This window comes from Protopterus annectens, chromosome 2.part0 (assembly GCF_019279795.1).
Source record: "Protopterus annectens isolate FY-2018-M chromosome 2.part0, PAN1.0, whole genome shotgun sequence".
Taxonomy (NCBI): Eukaryota; Metazoa; Chordata; order Ceratodontiformes; family Protopteridae; genus Protopterus; species Protopterus annectens.
In genome coordinates, this window is record NC_056728.1 from 1,269,472,398 (window position 1) to 1,269,495,843 (window position 23,446).

The window sequence follows — 23,446 nt, forward strand, 5'->3', positions numbered from 1 at the left end:
GATGGTTTCTTGGGGTAGGTCAATGTGGCCCATTGTAGTATCTCTTCTATTACAGGTGAGTTATTTCCCGGAGGAATATAACTACAGAGGATGTTGATAGCAGGATGGTTTCTTGGGGTAGGTTGGTTGCGGCCTATTGTAGTATCCCTTCTATTATAGGTGAGTTATTTCCTGGAGGAATATAACTACAGAGGATGTTGATAGCAGGATGGTTTCTTGGGGTAGGTTGGTTGCGGCCTATTGTAGTATCTCTTCTATTATAGGTGAGTTATTTCCCGGAGGAATATAACTACAGAGGATCTTGATATCAGGATGGTTTCTTGGGGTAGGTTGATTGTGGCCCATTGTAGTATCTCTTCTATTATAGGTGAGTTATTTCCTGGATGAATATAACTACAGAGGATGTTGATAGCAGGATGGTTTCTTGGGGTAGGTTGGTTGCGGCCTATTGTAGTATCTCTTCTATTATAGGTGAGTTATTTCCCGGAGGAATTTAACTACAAAGGATGTTGATAGCAGGATGGTTTCTTGGGGTAGGTTGGTTGCGGCCTATTGTAGTATCTCTTCTATTATAGGTGGGTTATTTCCTGGAGGAATGTAACTACAGATAACTACAGAGGATGTTGATATCAGGATGGTTTCTTGGGGTAGGTTGATTGCGGCCCATTGTAGTATCTCTGCTATTATAGGTGGGTTATTTCCCGCAGGAATATAACTACAGAGGATGTTGATAGCAGGATGGTTTCTTGGGGTAGGTTGATTGTGGCCCATTGTAGCATATCTTCTATTATAGGTGGGTTATTTCCCGGAGGAATATAACAACAGAGGATGTTGATAGCAGGGATGGTTTCTTGGGGTAGGTTGATTGTGGCCCATTGTAGTATCTCTTCTATTATAGGCGAGTTATTTCCTGGAGGAATATAACTACAGAGGATGTTGATAGCAGGATGGTTTCTTGGGGTAGGATGACTGCGGCCCATTGTAGTATCTCTTCTATTATATGTGAGTTATTTCCTGGAGGAATATAACTACAGAGGATGTTGATAGCAGATGGTTTCTTGGGGTAGGTAGATTGCGGCCCTTTGTAGTATCTCTTCTATTATAGGTGAGTTATTTCCCGGAGGAATATAACTACAGAGGATGTTGATAGCAGGGATGGTTTCTTGGGGTAGGTTGATTGTGGCCCATTGTAGTATCTCTTCTATTATAGGCGAGTTATTTCCTGGAGGAATGTAACTACAGAGGATGTTGATTCTCTTTTTGTTTTTAAGGGACATAATGGAGCCGAATGTCTCTGCATTCTGGAATTTAGGATGTGGTGTTTTTAGTGGTTGGAGATTGAGTGTATTTTTAAATAAGATTGCAACTCCACCTCCCTTTTTGGTATTTCTATCTTGCCTTAGGATGTTATTGCCTGGGGGAAGAATTTCTTCATTTTGCGTGGGAGGTTTTAGCCAGGTCTCTGTAACGGTTAGTATGTCTGGGGAGTGGTGGGATATGAACGCGTGAAAGTCATGTAGTTTGTTGGATATGCTACGTGTGATTATATTGATAATAAGTAGGTCTGACTTGTGCTTCTGGGATAGGATATGGTTGCTTGGACCTGGGTTGGGGTGTATGTCCCCTGAGATTAGTTGCCATTTTCTGAGGAATAGTGTGAGTTTTATGGCATAGGCTATATCTATGTGTTTTTTGAGTACTGTTAGCCTTTTGTGAGGTAGTGTGGTTGCTGTTTTGTGTATGTAGAGTAATGAGTTGTTGTTAAATAGTGTGGAGCATATTACTATATTTGTGAGAGGTTGTGTGTGTGTGTGTGTGTTATGTGGTAGGTAGTGTTTGTTGGTATGTTAGAGTGTTAGAGTGTATGGATGTGGTGTAAGCTAGAGTGGTGAGCGTTAGTAGTAGTAGTCCAAGTATGCCTTGCATGGTGTGGGTGGGGTGTACAGAAGAGGTTGTTGTGATGTGGAAGTGGGAGTGGATCTGATGACTGAGGGATGGTAATAGGCTGTTGTGGAGGGGGTGGGGATATATGGGCTATATGTGTAGGAGTGCTTGGGAGCCGGTGGAATTTGGAGGCAGGGAGGGGAGCAGAGTGAGCTCAAAGGGCGAGCAGAGTGGGCTAGAGCAAGAGAACCTAAAGCTGCAGAAACCTATCAGTAACAGCAAGAGATTGACTGAGCAAGAAGGTAGCTTAGCCTAAAGATAAGGTAAGGTAAGATGCAATAATAATTAACCTGTGATTAGCTTCCCTAGGAGGGAGTGGGAAGTTGGAACTATAGAATGGGGAGTATGCTTTAACTAAAAATTCCACCCAGCTATGGTAAGAAGGGTGGATTATTAGAGTATGTTCCTACCGAGTGGTCAACTTCATTAAAGCTCTCCAAGTTAGAAGCTGAATGGAACCCCATGCCGCTGTGCTCACCTCACTAAGTTGGTCACAAAGTAAGAGAAAATTGTTAAAAACAAATTCAATGACATTCACCTAATAATTACTTCTACTGGAAAGCTTGTGTTTACAAGTTGAGATTTCCCAGGGCTGATTTGCGCTTTAGCTGAAATTGCTTCAGAACCGAAGGCGGTAGTGGTGGTGGTGGTGGTGGTGGTGGTGGGGTGCAATCCCGTGGCTTGTGGATGGCCCGAGCAAACTAATAATTACTTCTACTGGAAGGCTTGTGTTTACAAGTTGAGATTTTCCAGGGCTGATTTGCGCTTTAGCTGGAAATTGCTTCAAAACCAAAGGTGGTGGTGGTGGTAGGGCGGTGCAATGCCGAGGCTTGTGGATGGCCCAAGCAAACTAATAATTTCTTCTACTGGAAGGCTTGTGTTTACAAGTTGAGATTTCTCAGGGCTGATTTGCGCTTTAGCTGGAAATTGCTTCAGAACCGAAGGTGGTGGTGGTGGGCACAATCCCAAGGCTTGTGGATGGCCCGAGCAAAGGTGAACACAGACAGCAGACTAAGGGAAACGCCTTCAGGTTAGTGGTAGGGGATTTTCCTGAATAGAGATCATGTACACTAAGTGTACATTTAGTGTAGGTGTTCATGAATCCAGCCTATGTCCATCGTTATTTCATACTACAAAACCCACTTGGCTTGTTACTCCAGTTATACTCTGAATATCAAATATAGCATTACAACCACCCATGAGGAATGTAATATAGGTTTATTCCTGCTTGGTGTGTGTGCAATTTCTGGAAGATGCTGCAGTTCCTCATAAAACTGGTCAACCTCCTTCTCTTCTACATTTGCAGCAAAAGCATAAACTTGCATCACTGGAATGCTAAGTGATTGCATGGAGTCTGGCTGACATAATTCTATCATTTTGGGGATATAAACTGAGCTCTGTTATGCCTCCAATATACCAACCATATAATGCTTTGGTTCTCTGGTGTCAAGAGCCTACACAATCCCTAGCTGTCCAGTAACAGCAACTTATACAGTCTCTAGCTCTAAGAAAAAAGGGCAGCTTTCACAGTTTCTCAGACTTTCTCACTGTTTTTTTAGGAAGAACAGCTTTCACGGCTTCTGGCTCTCTGATAAGACCAGCTAGTTTAAGCAATTTCTAAGTCTATGCTGGCAGCAAATGTTCAACTTTTGGTGTATGCATTAAACAGTCTGACTAACGGAGCCTGACAACTAAATGAGTTCAAGTGTTAGTGCTGCAATGGCAAGAGTCTTCTCTCTCAAGCAAGGGTCCAAAATGCTCTCGGTCCTTTACCACACTCAGCCAGCAATGGCATTGTACTCCTTTCACTTACTGCAGTCTTTGCTGACCTTATGGAAGCATCAACAAATTGTGAGGTAGTGTGGTTGCTGTTTTGTGTATGTAGAGTGATGAGTTGTTGTTAAATAGTGTGGAGCATATTACTATATTTGTGTGAGGTTGTGTGTGTGTGTGTGTGTGTGTGTGTGTGTGTGTGTGTGTGTGGTGTGTGTTATGTGGTAGGTAGTGTTTGTTGGTATGTTAGAGTGTTACAGTGTATGGATGTGGTGTAAGCTAGAGTGGTGAGTGTTAGTAGTAGTAGTCCAAGTATGCCTTGCATGGTGTGGGTGGGGTGTACAGAAGAGGTTGTTGTGATGTGGAAGTGGGAGTGGATCTGATGACTGAGGGATGGTTATAGGCTGTTGTGGAGGGGGTGGGGATATATGGGCTATAAGTGTAGGAGTGCTTGGGAGAGGGTGGAATTTGGGGGCAGGAAGGGGAGTGGTGTGAGTTCAAAGGGCGAGCAGAGTGGGCTAGAGCAAGAGAACCTAAAGCTGCAGAAAAAGATCAGTAACAGCAAGAGATTGACTGAGCAAGAAGGTAGCTTAGCCTAAAGATAAGGTAAGGTAAGATGCAATAATAATTAACCTGTGGTTAGCTTCCCTAGGAGAGAGTGGGAAGTTGGAACTATAGAATGGGGAGTATGCTTTAACTAAAAATTCCACCCAGCTATGGTAAGAAGGGTGGATTATAAGAGTATGTTCCTACCGAGTGGTCAACTTCATTAAAGCTCTCCAAGTTAGAAGCTGAATGGAGCCCGATGCTGCTGTGCTCACCTCACTAAGATGGTCACAAAGTAAGAGAAAATTGTTAAAAACAAATTCAATGACAATCACCTAATAATTACTTCTACTGGAAAGCTTGTGTTTACAAGTTGAGATTTCCCAGGGCTGATTTGCGCTTTAGCTGAAATTACTTCAGAACCGAAGGCGTTAGTGGCGGGGGGGGGGGGCGCAATCCCGTGGCTTGTGGATGGTCCGAGCAAACTAATAATTACTTCTACTGGAAGACTTGTGTTTACAAGTTGAGATTTTCCAGGGCTGATTTGCACTTTAGCTGGAAATTGCTTCAAAACCGAAGGTGGTGGTGGTGGTGGGGCGGTGCAATCCCGAGGTGTGTGGATGGCCCAAGCAAACTAATAATTTCTTCTACTGGAAGGCTTGTGTTTACAAGTTGAGATTTCTCAGGGATGATTTGCGCTTTAGCTGGAAATTGCTTCAGAACCAAGGCGGTGGTGGTGGTGGGGGCGGGGGCGCAATCCCGAGACTTGTGGATGGCCCGAGTAAACTAATAATTACTTCTACTAGAAGGCTTGTGTTTACAAGTTGAGATTTCCCAGGGCTGATTTGCGCTTTAGCTGGAAATTGCTTCAGAACCGAAGGTGGTGGTGGTGGGGGGGGGTGCAATCCCATGGCTTGTGGATGGCCCGAGCAAACTATTAATTACTTCTACTGGAAGGCTTGTGTTTACAAGTTGAGATTTCCCAGGGCTGATTTGCGCTTTAGCTGGAAATTGCTTCAGAACCGAAGGTGGTGGTGGTGGGCACAATCCCAAGGCTTGTGGATGGCCCGAGCAAAGGTGAGCACAGACAGCAGACTAAGGGAAACTCCTTCAGGTTAGTGGTAGGGGATTTTCCTGAATAGAGATCATGTACACTAAGTGTACATTTAGTGTAGGTGTTCATGAATACAGCCTATGTCCATCGTCATTTCATACTACAAAACCCACTTGGCTTGTTACTCCAGTTATACTCTGAATATCAAATATAGCATTACAATCACCCATCAGGAATGTAATATAGGTTTATTCCTGCTTGGTGTGTGTGCAATTTCTGGAAGATGCTGCAGTTCCTCATAAAACTGGTCAACCTCCTTCTCTTCTACTCAGCCAGCAATGGCATTGTACTCCTTTCACTTACTGAAGTCTTTGCTGACCTTATGGAAGCATCAACAAAATATGAACATTTATTTTTATGTTTTCCTAAAGTGCTAGCAGAGGAGACAAACTTCAAAATATTGTTTTGCATGAGTCAGGAAGCAAAACCCTATCTGGCCAATGGTTGGGGAAGTACAAATGGTTGATCTAGCATCATATGAGTGGAGTAAAGCCAGCAACGAAGGTCTCTTGCGCAAGTTTTTGTTATCATTATTTCATGGGATATTGGCAATTCCTGCATCAACCACTGAGTGGACAGTAGCCACTGGAGAATTCTCAAGTGTAGATGTGCTAAGTGGATCAGAGTTAATGCTGCTGCCATGGTCCTCAAGACTTTTTGGCCTATCCTTGCTTGCGCTTTTTTCTTTGTGAGAAGATTTAAAACCGGACATCCTAGAACTTGAACTCTTTCTGGAGGAAGTCTGACCATCATGTTTCTTGAATCCAATTCTGCTCCTATAAATATGACATGCTAAGAAGGCCGCAAGGCAGATTTCCCATAGTTTATTGTAATTCATAGGTGAGAGCAAAGCTGCAAGGTGGTGTCTCTTGCTTTTATTAGTAAACGCTCGATAGTGGCGGTTAGGAGCCAGTTATCTAAGTATGGAAACACCCAGAATCCTAGGCATCTCAAGTGAGCAGCAACTACTGCCATACATTTGATGAACACTCTGGGGCTGTAGTGAGGCTAGAGGGCAGAGCTCGAAACTGGTAGTGACTTGCTCCCAGCCAAATGTGCAGGGGTCTCCCAGATCGGCTGTCCATTTTTATGTGGTGGTACACATCCTGGAGGTCTGTCGAGCACATCCAATCATCTTGTCCTAAAAAAGAGAGTACTGACTGCAGTGTTACCATCTGGAACTTGGACTTTCTTACCGATTTGTTTAAATTGCTGAGATCCAGAACTGGTCTCCAGTCCCCTGTTTTCTTTGGAACTAAAAAGAATTTTGAGTAAGTTCCGGATCCTATTTGGTCCGCGGAGACTGTTTGGATGACTCTTTTGTCTAACAACTTTTGAAATTCTAACATTGCCTGTTCCCTTTGACTGGGTGAAATGTCTGGGATCTTTTTTATGTTTGGGAAAGAAAAGGAAAGGGGTATGGAGTAACTTCTGGATATGATGCTTTTACCCATTTGTCTTTTGTTATTTGTTGCCAGGCGTCTGGGTACAAAGATAAGTGGCCCCCGACTGCCTCCAGAGATGGTCAGGAGGGTCTCATTTCAGGAGCGCTCAAAGGGCTTACTAAAAAAAAATTCTCTATCGCCCTGATTCTGCAGACCCTCTCTCCTGCATGGTAACCATCTTCCATTATATTTCCCCATCTGCCCCTGGGGGAAGACACACTACATGTGTCCTGGAAAGCTCTCTGACATTTTTGAAACCACATTTTTCCACTTCCTTTCTGACCTTTGGGATATGGTCTGTTAGGGTAGGGAAAAACAGACTCCTACAGCAGACAGAGTCTTTACTTCTTGCTCACACCTGGTTAATGTGCTCTTGACTTTGGGCCCAAACAGAGATGAGCCATCGAATGGGGCATTCAAAAGGGAAGATTTAAAGGGTTCCACAAAGTCACACAAGTGCATCCAAGAATGCATTCTTAGGGAAATTCCTGAACCCGCTGCTCTACTTGCTCTATCTGCTGCATAAGAAATCAGTCTCACAGAGGAGTTGAAAACTGAATTTAAAGTAGAGAGCTAAGAGGAAACTTTATCCAAAACCGTTCAGCTACTGAACTTTGGAGAGTATCTGCTAACTATTTGAGGAGATCTCTCTGTAATCTAGTAAAATGGATTAGATAATTCAGCAATCTAAGGGCAAACGTCGCTGAAGACAAAATGTGCTTTCCATATCTGTCCATTGTATGAGACTGCTTGTTCAGTGGATGAACAGAAGAAGATGTTTCTGAGAGTTCCTTCTTGGTGGCTGACGCCACCACCATAGCATCTACTGGGACTCGCTTAGTTAGAAAGGTTTTGTCTGACGGTGATGTGATAAACTTATTTGGTCTCCTAAGAACAGGTTGCACTGAATCTGGAGACTCCCACACTTTCCAAGAAACTAGATCCATAACTTCGTTGAAAGGTGGAGAGACCCAAGTGGAGGAAGGGTGAGATCCAAAGGCCTTCAGGTATACGGACTCCTCTTTCGAAGGGTTAGTGGACATCCATCCACCCCTCTGTTTAAGTATTTCTAAGATGTCTCCAAAGGAGTCATCATCAGGAGGCGGCCGTGGGGGCCCTTCAATTTCATTGAGGTCTGTATCAGAAGTGATGGACTCCTCTAAGGAGTCTAAATGCTTCCTCTTACATAACCCCTTCCAAGGGACCTCTTCAGACAAGTATTCTGGAGAGGTTTCAAAAGAGTGGGGGCTGCCCTGTGGGGCATCCTGAGGCCTAGGATCTCTGCATTCCTGTGGAAGGGAGGATACAGAGGCAGACACTGGTGCTTCTGGGGGAAGAACATCAGGAGATGGCAGCAGAACTGTCTGTGGAGACAGTACTCTCCTCATCACCTCAAAAGCCCCCACATCCCTGATCCAAGGATACCCTTGGATCCCCAGAATCAAGTACAGTAGGCCCGAGGCCGATGTAGGAGCCGAGCTCACCCAAACCGATGCCCCAAGAAGCAAGGCCGGATTTGACAACTGTCCGATCCGAATAGCCTCCCCATACCTGACTGGAGAGTGTCAGCCTCTAGACTCTTCGAGTTCTGATGGAACCAAGGACGCTGGAGCAATATTCGGATCTGAAGATCCTAATATAGGTCTCTGATCCAAAGGTTCCACTAGTATCAGCTCAGAACATTCAAACTCTGAAGTCCGAGGTTGGATCAGAGCAGGAATCGCAGCAAAAGGGGAGGATGTGGTCGGATCCAAAGCACTCGGGGTTGTATCCAATAACATGGCCAGTGCTGGTGTCCTTAACAGTTTCTGTACCACTCGATCCATGTTGTCATCAGATAGGCCTCTGGAAGACTGAGTCAGGGGGCTGGAGACTAGGAAGGCTGTAGAATGCGTGACCTTAGGGTCAGGGAAAATGGCTCCAAGGCTGGGGACCAGCTCCGAATCTCAAATTCTGTCAGCACCGAGACAGATCGTGTCAGGGTCGTAGATTTTTCATATCCGATAGGCTTCAGATCCAAAGTCGAAAGTTTTGCAACCTTTTTTGATGGCTCCAATGGAGCAGTAGAAGAGGACGATCTCTTCTTAGACTTATCAAACTTTGCAGTAGGTGATTTGTCAGATTTATGTAAACCTGGACCTTCCTGTATCATCTCTGAGAAGAGGGTTTTTAACCATCCTCTCAATATTTATTTGTTCTTCCTCTCCAGGAGAGCTCTGTCATTAAAACAATGGCAAATAGAGCAAGACTCCTGGAGATGAACAGCTTCTAAACAATAGACATAAATTGTGTGTCTATCAATCAAAGACATTTTGTTGTCCGCAATATTCACATTTTTTGAAACTTGACAGTTTCAAGTCCTTAGATGATATTGTAAAAGAGAAGAAAAAATAGCTAGAGAAGTTGTATTATTTCATTTTTAAACACATATAAAGAACATTAGGATTAAAGAATTAAAGGATTAAAGGAGAGCACAGCCCTCGAACTTAAAAGGGCTATGCCTTGGAGATGGAAAAGGATAGGGAAAGGAGAAAGCCCTCTAACTTAAATGGGCTAAGGGAGCAGCAGTTCTCTAACTTAAACAAACTGTCTGTAAAAAGAGAACTTTGAACAGAAACAACAACTAGAGTAAGAGCCTTCTAACTTAAAAGGGCTAATTAAAAGTCTTAAGGTAGAAGCCGGGAGAGGGAGAACAAGGCTAAAACGAAAGATGGCGGCCAACAGCAGAAATTAGCTACAAAAAAATGGAAGAAAACTATGTAGCAGAAAAAAACTACTACTTCTAACCAATAACAATGAAAAATAAGTAATTGTTACAATAGAGAATATTATCAAAGTTATACTTAGCCAGAGCTAGAAGAACGAGCACCCAATCTTTAGCGGCAAATGAGATCTGGGAAGTTTTCCTAGTGCATGCTGGGATAGGGTTTAGCCCAGCTAGTGGAAGACCTCGAGCTTACATATAAAGGTTGAGCTAGATCCGAGGATCAGATCCAAACCCATCCTGGTAAGAATGAAGGCGAGATAGGACAACAACACATCAACTATTACATTTGCAGATGCTTGGAGGAATCTTTGCAAATTTCACTAAGAACAGAATGGACAGATTTCTCCTGGCCAAATGTCTTCAGTTGCAGACTCCCACCGAGAACATTTGTTAATGGAAAAAAAAAAACAAGCTAATATATTTGCAGATACAAAAAACTTTTTTTCATGGCTTTCATCATTTTGTCTTATTTCTCAAGCCTACCTGCTAACAAAAACACTTGTTTGTAGTTTAATCCAAAGGCATTATTTTAGACACCCACCCCATTATCTTAATTCTAAATATAACAGAATCATTGGACTTTTACCCAACCCCAGCAGCTGAATATCACAGCATATTAACTTAAACTTGCTTCTGTCAAGCCTTTCTCTTGTGCTATAGTATAAAGCCTATATTTCTTACAACTAAAAAGGTACTTGCATGTGTTAAAGACATTAAAGTAAATGGAAATGTCAGTCACTGAAAAGACTGCTCGCCACATTTAAAATACCCCTGACTATACACTATACAAAACTGCATTACAATATAACATGCAGTTTACAGCATGAAATGTTTTATACAAATAGCAAAACATAAAGTAATTTACATACACTTACTTTATTTATTTATTTACTGATAATTAACAGTACAGTCTGAATAGGTAGGAGCCCATTTTAGGAGGAAGCCCGGGGAGAAAATCTCCAAAGTATTACAAAACAAGAACAATAGTTTTCCAATCTACAAAAAACATCTACAGTTTAAATAGTTATACCAATTTAGACATAATATGAAAATACTGGTTAAGAACAGAGACAAGTTATATGACAACGATTTAATATTTTTGGAAATTTTAGCCAGTTTATAGAGAAACTAAAGGCACATTAGTATAACAGAAACAGGAATTGCAATACGAAGTGAGAGAAAAGCAAGCTTATGGTATACTTAAAGAGAGAAAGCAAGAGGAGAGAAATTGATATAATTAAGTAAGTGAGTGAATAAAGGAGAGTAATGAGATATAAGGTATGAATACGTACTTGTTCACATTTAGGGATAAAGTTTATTGTGGTGTTGAGGAAGAACAGAGCCAGTTTTCAGTTAGGAAGTCTTTCAGAATGGTTTTGAAGGATGGGAGGGAGGGCATTGAACTGATAGACACAGGTAAAGAGTTCCAAGCCCGTTAACAACGTAGTATGAGTATAGGCAATAGACCAGTAGATTTGACAGGTTTGTGGACAGACAGAAGTTTTTGAACAATGGATCGTGATGACTATCTTGAGAACATAGTTCTGCAGAATGTTATTTAGTGCTGGACAAGTAGATGGATGCTGGATAATTTTATACATGGAAAGAAACTGTGTATGTGCTGGTTGATGAGGTAGTTCCAACCAATTTAGGCATTTTATTTCTATATAGTTGTGCTGGGTTCTGAAGGGAGTATTTACAGGAAATTTAGCAGCTTTGTTACAGCATTGTTCAAGTTTTGATTTTTCTAATGTCCGAAGGTTAGTAGATTGGTACACCATTAAAGAAGTGTGGGGAGGAGATAAGTAGTGGCGAGTGTAGTTTTAGTTGTACTGGTGAGAACGTTTTTGTCTCTGTAAAGCATCCCTAGTTTTTGTTGAGTTTTTCTTAAGCAATTCTGTATATACATGTTGAACTTAAGATTTTCATCCACTATCATCCCTAATAATTTGCATTGACAAGTGACGTCAATGGTTGTATTATCAAAAGAGAAACTTTAAATTTTGTTTTTTCATGAAACAGGGATTTTGGGAAAGTAGTAGTATTTTCTTAAGGATTGAGCATGAGTTGTGAGTTACAAAGTCATGTTAAAGCTGCTGAGTAATTTTTTTGTAGATGTACTATGTTGTCAGATGTGCAAATGAGTGCGGAGACATCTGCATATCATATTAAGGAGACCTATTGTGTGAATTTGTGGAGGATGTTGGTGAGAATATAAAAGAGAAGGGGACCAAGAATAGAGCCTTGTGGCACAAACAGTGGAGACTGGGAGGTATGGCGAGAGGTTGGAGTGTCATTTTACTGACTGACATCTATTGGACATGTAGATTTTAAACCACAGAAGGGTGGGCTGAGACAGGCCTAATGAGGATATCTGAAGTAGAAGTTTGCTGTGACAAACTGTGCCAAAGGCTTTAGACAAGTCAAGAAACAAGAAGACTAGGTTACTGTTATCTCTAGCTTTATTGGCAGTATCTAAATACATTAGAAGTTCAGTGTTAGTACTATGAGAAGGATGGAAACCATGCTGTAATTTTTTTCTTTTAGTGTCCTTCTAAACTTCAATGATAAAAAGTGAAGTATATACTTTACAGTCTAGCCATACGTTTAGCAAAGCCAGTTTTCCTCATACACTTTTTCTTGCAAAGCCATATTTCATAAATGTGATTTATAGTCTCCCATTTATTCACCAATTTCAGTGTTGCTGGTCTTCTTCCTGTTCATCTCCATCACCCCACACTAGACTCTAGTTCAAGTCTAAGACACTCCCGATTCTTCTGGATAAGTCCTGTGCTTGTTTTGTCTCTGAAACACTTTTCTTGGAACACTGAAAAACTTTTCACTGGTAAAGTTTTGCTAGGAGTTTTATTATCAGAAGAATGAGAGGCAGAGTCCTCTTGTGTTCGCTGGCTAAACTTTTTTTTTTTATTATTTCCTCCTTTGCTGGTTCTGCATCAAAAAATGTATTTGCTCCTCCAGAAAAAAAATATTTTGAAGACAGCTGGACACAGTAGCTTGAACCTCACATCTGCTTCTTAACATTTCCTGATTGCTGAGATAAATTTGCTTCTATTCTGTCTGATGCTGTCTCCAATTAGTAATACTTTTCTCTTCAGTCACAGTTGTGCCAGGATCAATTATTTCTGCCGGCATGATTGTATCTATACTAACACAGGTCTTGACTGCTTTATCATGGCCAGGTTTGAAGCATATACTCAATATGCCCTTCAATTAAGAAATCCTGCTGTGTAATACCAGTCTAGTTGCTTATTTGTGTATTCATAAAATTAACACAGCCTGTTACTTCTAGTTTCTCTGGTACAGCAGAAAATTTCAGGTTTTCTCTGTGTGCCCTGTCTTCTAAGTACCATTTTTTGAATAAGTTCTTCTTGAAAACAGCCATATTCAGTCAGTCTTTTCTTCATTTCAAACTCTGTTTTTTGCTGTTTTATCAGTTCATCTGAATAGCTATTTAAAGCTTCTTCTATTTTTTCAGCCTTTTCTTATTTCCTTTCAGATACTCCTTCAAAGATTCATTTATTTTAATTAATTTATCCTCTAAATTACTGGAAGCCATCTCCTGAACCAAAGCTGAAGCCTGAACGGCTTTTTGCTGAACAGCGTCAGGATTTTCCCCATCAGCATTTTCTTTTCATCTTTTCTGCTTGATTTTCTTTCACGTTCTCTAAATTTCTTCTTTCCTGGCATCCGGGCAGTGTACTAATTAGCCATTAAGTGAATTTTATCCAAGCTGATAATATCATTGGCTCTTATCTCTCAGTTTCTGTTTTCACATTGGGAGAGCTGAAATTAAGCTGCTAATCAGAGTATAGCCATCTTGGAAGTCCATAAACAGTAATCTTCTTGACAGAAACCAGAAGAAAAAAAACAGTACTGATCATCAAGGTTAGCATCCACTCCAGACTACTGCTCAACCTGCTTCATTTAAATGTTCTTCTCTTCTAAAGACAAATTAAAAGGAATCCATTTATTTTCTTAGAGAATCCAGCAGCAGTTAGAAGTATATGTCTAGAGGGGCATAAGTATTGCTATGAATATTGTGTCACACAGCCATCAATAATCAGTGATATTGTGAAATGGCATTAGTGTGGGCCAAGGCACCTATACTACCTAAAAATACACCTCTGCAAAACATTGGTACTCAACATTGTTCCCAGATATGAACTGGCATCTGCAATGGGTCATAAACCAAAGAAAATCTGGCTGAAAATTGAAAGGAAAAATGTTTTGCAATGGTATCATACTATTGGGATTTTGGAAAATTATGTAGGTTTCCTATTCCAGCAGCTGTTCCTTTTCCAGTAATGATAGTATTAGTTCTACAGGCATCATTTTGAATGAGAATGTTTTATTTTTTCTTATAGTCATAAATTTATTAAAGACATTTTGGCAGTAGAGGAGCCTCTGTTCTACTCTTCTCTCTGCTGGTGAATACAGGTAATGGTAAATTTTCATCTTTATTTAAAAAAAAATGCAGTTTCCCTTTAATAGGAGCCTTTAAAAGTGTGACTGCCAATGGAAACAATGATGGAAGGAACTTTTCTTTTTCACATTTCTTCCTTCTGTTTCACTTTTTTTGCTTATTTTTACTCCAGGCAACTGACCACTGGCTGACCCTGGGATTTCTCCTCATCCACTGGGGAAACCTATCACTTATTATGCCACTGGACTTCATCAGGTATGGAATAGGGCCAGTGAGGAGACTGAAGTATCCTATGGCCTCATCATGTTGCTGCCATGGGGCTTTCTACCTTGTATCCATCCCCTGAACATGCCCATTGGTAATCCATGCTGAACTGCCTCTCATAGCTGTAAAGGGCTGATGTCAGCAAGCCATCCTACTCATCCATGGAAGCACTCTGGTTAGTTTGTACCATGCTGTGTACTGCTGGACAAATCCCTACCATACGTGCCCCCCTCCCCCAGAATGGGCACACTTATCATTCCCTTCCAGCACCTCAGATACCTGAATTGCTAATCAAATCCAGGTCGTCTGGACCTTAGTCAGGGCTTTATCCCTCTATGTCATGATGCTAGCCTTATCTGCCATCTTTGAAGAACCTGATTTGGACTTTTTTTCTTTTCTTAACCCTTATCTGACTTTCTTTTAGTCTTTAATTTCTTTTTATCACTGTGTTACTTTTTTCTGTAAATGAACATGTTGTTGAAATTTCAAGTCCCTAGCACAGTGGTTTGCTAAATTGTCTACTCACGATTATCATTATCATGTACAATTTCAAGACAAAGAAATAGATTTGAAAATCATGGCATTTAGGGACTATTGTTTGCCACAGTCATATTTTTACAATGATTTGAGTGACAAGACACTGCACAACTAATACTGTTAAATGAAAAAAGCCAAAATTAATTTACACATAGCATGAAAAAAAATAACATTTATAATACTTACCAACTGCAAAATAGGACAAAATAGAAAAAAAACTACTCATAAATGGAAAATATGTCATACAGACTATATCTGAAGCCAAAAAGGAAGATGGTGCACATTGACACTGCTTTTATACAAAGCATGAAAGAAGATACATGAGTGCAGGAGCATAAACCTAGCATTACTCTCATGAAGGATTCCCTTTGACAGCCTGATGTTGCCATGTAGGCTAAGTGCTGGCAAGCCAATGAGAAAGGGAAGAAAATAAAACAAGCAAACAAAAAGGTATCCATTTTTTTACTGGTATTGGTTGTGATAGTTACACAATTACACATATAAAAAGCATTAACATGCTCATGATTTTCAGAATTTACCAAAAATCAGTTTCTGTTGTTGGAAAAGGATGACGGCACTGCTACAGAACATGACATTTGCAACACACTGAATTTCACTGGCTATATGCAGCAGTTATACTACAGGTCTACAAATAATTCACCTGGGTAGGGCACTGATCTCAATGGACCATTTGCAGGTACAACCTAGGTAAGAAAATATGCAACACAGCCATTTTTGACTTGTTCCTAACCATACAAAAAGTAAAAATAATCCATTGACTTTTACTTCTTGTAAACAATGCTGCTCAGTACATTTACAAAATAATGAAACATTAAATGTCACACATGAACCACAACTGACATGAAGCAAAATAAAAAAAAATCAAGTAATGAATATCACAAGTGGCTCAGAATGACTGAAAACAATACACACATTAAAATCAAGTCCTCTGAGATATGTTCTTGGAACACGGTCCAGAATGGAACACTGAACCAATTTATTGGGTCTATATTAGAAGATCGAATGTTTAGGTGATCGAACACCTAAACATCATTCTTCTAATATCGAACCTAAGTACATTGAACCCCCCCGGGAAATACGCACATCGGCCAGTAAAAAAAAAAAAAAAAAAAAAAAAACTTTACATCCAAACTAAGTGGGGGGCACAGCACCCCCTAACTAAATATACCAACTCCAAGCTCGCTCAACAGTACAGAAATGGCAAAATCCAGCGAACGGCCAAGGGAAATCTTTCCCTGCGTTAAATGGACCGTTCGCCATTTTTTTGCTTTTGATATTAGAAGATTGATGTTTAAGTGTTCAGTCACCTAAACATTTGCTCTTCTAATATAGACCCAATTTATTAATGTTATTGTTAGAGATTATGAATATAAGGCTGAAATTAATTATGTTGTAAATATGCTGAAAGATAAAGCATAGCATAAAAAGTTTGCTTGAACATACGTATAGAGTTTAGCAATGTAAAATGGGCATTCATACTATATGCATAACAGGCTTCTCTTCACAGCATCAAAAAAAAGCCTAACAAAGCAATACTGGAAAGCAAGTATCACATGCTTTTCTCATGTTTGCAGAACAAATATCTAAACTCAGCAATACGTGATGAATTTTCAATAGGAGCAGAACAGATGTTTCCTTTCATACTTCTGTTATTCTGATTGCGTGCATTTGTGCATTTTCACATCAGCAGAACTGCTGACAGGACAATAGAAAAGTCTAAAAACAGACATTATGTGACTTCCCACAGAAGACCAAAAAAGATACCAAGAGGAAATAACAAAATCTATGTGCATGACTAGCAATCTATATAACAATTGTGGTAGTTCAGTTATGTGACAGAGGAACAGACAGAGGTATTTTGTAGAAGTCATCATTCATATCTGTAATGAAGGAAAACTTTGTAAATATATTCTACAATCTGACAGAAGTAGTATGTCTGGTTTGTTTATAAAAAGCTATTTATTGGTTACTGCTCTTAAAGTCAGATGCTGCATCAGTGTATATTCTGCAAGTTTCTGTGGTTAACAGACTGTGATAACTAGACTTTGATTTCAGCAGTAAACAGCCAGCAAGACTGTGTGTCTTAAGAAAACTTTTGATCCAGCACAGCATAGAAGCAGAGCGCAAATTGAAATAAAATTTTCAGTTATATCTAAAATGTACAAAGGAAAACATATTAGGGTAATGCAGCAGATATAGATAGACTGTGCTTATGCCTCTCCTCTGAACTGCTACTATATACAAGTTAGTTAGGTGGCATTTACACCTCCTTTGTTTTCTGAGGGGTATCAAAGCTTGTTAGAATACCACACTTGACAAAAGATAACAATCAGGTCACTTACAGCTTCTAACATCTCCTTCTTAGTGGCTAGTGCATCTTGCTCCTGCTGCCTAGCATCCAGTTCCTACAAAAGAAAACAAATAGAAAAAAAACTAAATCAGCATTCACATGATGTGCATCTATAGCTTTATCTTTTGAATTAGGGGAATGTTTTATAAAAAGACTACTACAGCAATTAGCTTGTGTATAAATAAACAGCATACAAAAACTTAACTGTTGCAAAGTTTAACCACACTGAACTGGAGATGAGATTTTTTTTTTCTTTCACTTATCTCATTAATAGGACTCACAAGGCAAAAGAATACAGCATATTTCTTCAAACATACAACAGACTACGAGTTGGGCCTATAGTGAAAGCAACCCATTCTACTCACAAATAGTCATATGACTGACAAAACTGTTGCTACAAGGCTACTGTGAAACTTTTCTTGGTCTGCTCCATTCCCACTGAAACATTTTAACAGCAAGTTTACAAAGAAAGCAATGTGTACAGGAACAAACCAACAGCAATTTAAACAGATAATCTTGAATACAGACACATTTGTCACTACTGAATAACTGGCATCAGTTTGAGAATAAGCTGATAAATACTGAACACTATTAACATTTTAAGCTGCATTAGCCAAACTAAATATATGCAAAAATGCTAGCAGCATATTTTTGCCAAAAACTGTCAACCTTTTTTAGTCTATGATAATCATAAATACATTACAGGATAACTTCATAAAAACCTTATCCAGAGAACAATTTCACAGAGACAAGGCAATATTTTTTTGCAAAAAATCTACCCTGGGTCTGAAAAATGTCTATTATATTGCCATGGGTCTGAAGAAATGGCTAAAATTGGAAATCTAGATCAAAGTACTGAAAACTGGCAGTAATGAAAGTGTCTATAAAATAGAATTGTATTTAGTTTCAGTATTCTGCACCAAATTTTCACTATGTCATTTTATGACACTGTCTCAATAACTTCAACTGCAAAATTCTACATAAAAGGGCAATTCATAAAAAATGTAAAACATTAATTTGAGCTGAAAATAAGTGTTCCCTAGATTAAAAAAAAATAATAATAGCTATTACACCAAAGACTGATTATGGTTTTGTTTTTGAGTTTGGAGTCAAAATAATGAAATTAAATTCACAAAGTTGCATTTGTCAAATTAAATGGATTCAGGAAATTGGCTGTATGGTTACTCCTGGACTGATAATGGATTCAAGTCCAACAGTCATCAAGAAGACAAGCTGCTGATGCTATATCAAGGAGTGGTCACTGAATACTAAAATGGAATGGGGATTGCCAGGCAGACCTCTGCACACAGATGCATAATCAGTACACACACAAGGCATGTGATGGAATTCCATGTCAGCATTCTGGATGGTTTGCCTCTGCAATGACATTTATCTGCTCTTACAAATGTTTTTCACCATGCACTTCCTATATATTCAGTGATGGCTCCTTTAAATAGCATTGGCTACATGTCATTGGATTGTTGCAGCTGGTTCCATGACAATGGTGACCCTGGAGATGGCAAGCAGTCATGCAGCCAACTCCCCTGAATCTAAATGAAACATGGGCTATCAATTTAAAGTTTACAATACTTAGATCAAAAACAATCTGCACATTCATCTTACAACTTTGTCTTATGCACTAACAACAATGAAAATACTCAATGCTCACCCACAGTGTCTGCATATTTATTCATTTAGTTGGTTGGTTAGTTTTACATGAAAGGGAAATGATTCATTAGGATCCTCTTCAGTTATGACCTAGCTACAGTAAAGATTAAAAATTAACAGGTGCTAAAGATCAAGAAGTAATGTAACAGGCAACAGAATTATAGAAAATAATTACTAAATAAATGCATTACAGTAATACTTAAAACGATTAGCAAAACTACAGTCGTCAGCTAAACTATGGGCAATCCCATAATACAGTTCTTAATAGACACTACTCTGAACTCCTCAGGCCTGTACCAAAAAGTAGATTTTATTTAAAAAAATATTTAAATAATTTCCCCATCACAGAGCAGTATTCTACCTACTGCTTTTACTTGAAAGGCGAATGAGTGCAATGTGGGTACTTTTAAATGTGTAAGCCAGGAATTTGCAGGTTTGGTTCTGGGTGGCCTGCAGATTCTGCAAGCTGCCTTTGGAAGCAGAGGCAATGATAGAGATCAAGTACTCATCATCAGGAAGAAGCATGCCTTTTCTAAACATGCTTTTTGTTTCAATGGTCAAAAGGTAACTAACTCTATTACATGTGGAGGGCAGTGTTGAGAGTTTCTGAATCATCAAAGCAAACATCAGTGAAGTGTCCATCCAGACTCCAAGTTACTAACAGCATTATAGCAGTGCACACTTTTGAAACAGTGACCATTTATAGTGGTTGTATGCCAATCACATTTCAGCATTCTCAGACACTTCTGAGTGCCAAGCAACTAAATGTTCATATTGCCAAAGTGATCTTTGAGATATAAGTGATGTAGGTCTTATTAAAGTAGTGTTAGATTGTTGTTTAGTGTTTTAATATTTCAGCTGGTGAGATATTGGTTGACTGGAAAACCATGTTATCAGCATACACAAGCTTATTTATATCTTGAAAAAATAATGCAAAGCAGTTGATAAAAGAGTGTAAAAAGTGTAGGTTCAAACAAAGATCCTTTGGGAACCCATGCTCTTATTGGTTGAATTTCAGAATAACTTATATTACTGAAAACTCAGAACTAATTACTGCTAAGATGAAAACAATTAAGTGCAGTGGGAGTCATCCATAGATATACAGTTAGTTACTCTAAGACTCTTGCACAAGCAACTGAATCAAAAAAATTTAGAGAGGTCAAGAAAAGCAGAACTATTAAATTCTCCAGTGCCTGTGGTTCTTTGCACACTGTAATGTAATATAAAATAAACAAACAAGGGCTATCAGAACTAGTGAGGCACTATGCTCTTGCCTGAATCCATGGTGATGTCAATAAACAGGCTGTGCTCCTCAACAAAAGCCTTCAGCAGACGTGGTTATTACCATTTTTAAAGTACTGGAAAGAGTTGACAGCCTTGCAACTGACTGATACACATCTGACTATGAAATCTGCCCTTGTTTTGGTAATGGTATTAAGTCAACATTTTCATAGGTGTAAACAAAGTTCCTGAAACTAGCCATGTATTAATGCTACACTGCACTGAACAGAAATGAAATATCAGATGCAGAGAGGAACTCTGGACAAAGGGTATCAGTACCAGCTTTACCATAGCTAAGAATTTCTGCAAGGCTTTTGTTTATTTGTTCCATCATCATTTAAAGGAAACTCGGTAGAAACCCCAAAAATGTTTTCTGCTTTAATCTTTGAGGAGGACTGATGATGATATATGCTACAGTCATGCCAAAATGGAAAATCTGATGCAAATTAATGTACTAGTGAAGTAATTCACTTCAATATTCCTAAGGCTGGGATAGTGAAATTATTTTTATATTAAGATCCTTTTAACAAACTTAAAATAAAAATTAAGAACATTTAAAAAGTGTGTTACCATTGCATTCTTATTTCTGGCAATTGCCCAAGGTTTTCATCATTAGTAGGTTAACTTTCACAAACCTACACTTCTGATTTACAGGTGGTGGCAGTTATATTATTTCAGGCACTGATTATGGAGATCATAGCAGAATGATTTGATACAGGAAAATGAGCATTTCCAGTAACAGTTATAAAACAACAGGATTGTTATACGTTGTTACAAGATTAGCATCTTTTTTAAATATACATACTTTCATGTACATTTTCCCAAATCAAAAAACGTAGCTCCTTTTCTATCCACTACTACTCTCTCGCTACTTTTGCCTCCTAGTGATTCACTTTCTTGTTGCATAAATTCTCATTACTTCTCCCCTTCCAAATAGACCACACAACTGTTATTATCTATTTTCTGTACATCAACAGTCAGTCCCCATATGAAATCTGCCAATTATTACACTTCAAATGTACTGCCTCTTCTGTACAAATTCACTATCATAATCTGTTTCATCTAAAACCAAGTTAAGCAAATGTACTATTTTCCCCAATAGCATAATTCTTCCTGCCTATGATTAACATCATCATAAGTTTTTTTTTTCCTATCCTTTTTCTTTGTACAAATCCCATCTAATACTTCTTTCACCATTATTAACATTTCTTTACTATATACATTAAATATTCCTTCCCATGAAATACTTATTACTTTCCCTATTCTCCCTTGCAAAATGTTTATATTTACAATCATAACTGCACAATGTGGTCAGTCTCCAGTTTTTAAGAAATCTTCCTTGTCCCTTTATCCACATAAATTTGATTATTCTTTTACATGTTTCTTCCTTCATCACCCCTTCTCTAATCCTTCATTCAGGACCTTGTGAAACATTTCTTTCTCTTGTTTACTCATTACTTTACAAAAACTGTAACCAATTCCATCTGGCCCTGGTGCACTTTCTGATTTAACTTTTTGTAAACCCTCTCCGAGTCTTTTATCATAATCATGTTATTAATCTATTCTCACTCAGCTTCTGTATCTTTTATAATCCTTTCTTTAGCTTTTGTTTTTTTCCCCTGTACATATGACCTATCTACTGAACTGCTTTTCTAATAATTTCTAGAATTTCAGATATTGTTTTTTCATTGATCCTTACTTTCCCCATAATGTCATCTATAAACTGTACAGTTTCTCCTACAAATTGTGATACATCCTCTTTTCTCCGCTTTAAACTCTAAAATTGCCATCTTAACATTTTTATCTGAAATTTATTCTGTATATAGACCTGACTTCATTTTAGCAAATACTCTTTTTTTAATATGACTTAACAAATGTTCAAAGTTTCCAACCATTAATTTGTACTTCACTTTTCCTCTTATATTCAAATTCCTTTCCACCCCTAAATAATATGGTTTAAGCTTTACTTTAAACATCACCTACCATTCTTCTCATCTTCAATGATCTTCCATAACTGTTGTAAGCTCTTACTAAATTACAGGCTTTTTAACCTCTTTCCTGTCAATTTTGATAACTTTTGCCTGTCTTTATGCTGTTAACGTATTTAATAAGGCATTGCCCAAATACTCAAATGGTTTGAAAAATTCACAACACTTCTTCACAGTCTCTCTTTCTCACTTCCTGTGAATATATAAAGCAGTGTGGTTTAGTTATGTTTTCCTTTGATAAGTAAATTATTTCTCTTTGCTCTGAAGGAGTCTTTCATATTTCATAATTTCCTTCATTTTTAAATCTGCTCCCTTTTCATCTTCATTCCAATATTAAATTTAAAATCTTCTACAATATTATACCTTCACAATAAAAAATCCTTTAAACACTCAAAAGCATTCACTCACATTATTAATTTTGAACTTTTGTTGAAATATATAAAGCAGGTTTTCTCAAAATACTACCCTTTATTATAACACCCAATATCATTACCCTTCCCACTTTTCCTTCCTTCATATCCAATGTTGTAATATTCTTGCTTTTAATCAACATTGTTAAGCCTCAACACTGTTCATTCCCAAACATCCACCTTATTTCTGTACCTCATAAGTTTCAAACTACACTTTCTGTGTTTCATCTAAAAATCTCACATCTAATAAACATAATACCTGCTGTCAGTATTTCACCCCAATAAAAAACTAACATCCCGTTTAAATCTTCCTTAATATTACTCACATTTATTGCCAACAAATTTATATTAGCCTTTTCCTTTTTTAAATTCTAGTCCCTCTCCCTTTTGCCTTTTTTTCTCAGTTACTCTTTATCGCTAATCAATACAGTGTTCTTTCCAGTAAACCTTTTTACCATCTCTCTCATCAACATCATCAAAAACAGCATAAGCATGGTTTTATTCCAGTATTTACATATTAGTGTAAACAGACTCATACAATACCATGTTTTCTTTATCTTGCATTTCAACACCCTCAAAACTGTTTTCTATATATCCCCCTACATCTTCATTTATAGCCACACTTGAATTTTCTAAAGTAATATTACCTTCTTTTTCTTCATAATTTCTAAACACATCACAGATAATCCATAACAATCCTTTATGGGACATCTAGTATATTTCTTTTACACTACTGTAATGTAGATTTCCTTTCCTCACACTGTAAACACTTCCTTTTACTGAATAAATTTATTTATCTGAAATATGGTTACTGGGAAAGTCCAACTGGGTATGTACCCATTTTCAATGGGGGCCCAGGGAGAAAACCTCTAGAAGCAGAATTAGCAAAGTTAG

The 23,446-nt window shown here is 38.6% G+C and overlaps 1 protein-coding gene across 1 annotated transcript in view; it reads right to left on the reverse strand.

Annotated features, from left to right (window-relative positions):
* IFT74 (intraflagellar transport 74) overlaps positions 1-23,446 on the reverse strand; it is a 2,643,271-nt gene that overhangs the window by 1,788,431 nt on the left and 831,394 nt on the right. Inside the window, exon 10 of the mRNA XM_044061439.1 lies at positions 17,198-17,260. Within this exon, the coding sequence (XP_043917374.1) occupies positions 17,198-17,260 (63 nt within the window). The remainder of the gene's footprint in view (positions 1-17,197; positions 17,261-23,446) is intronic.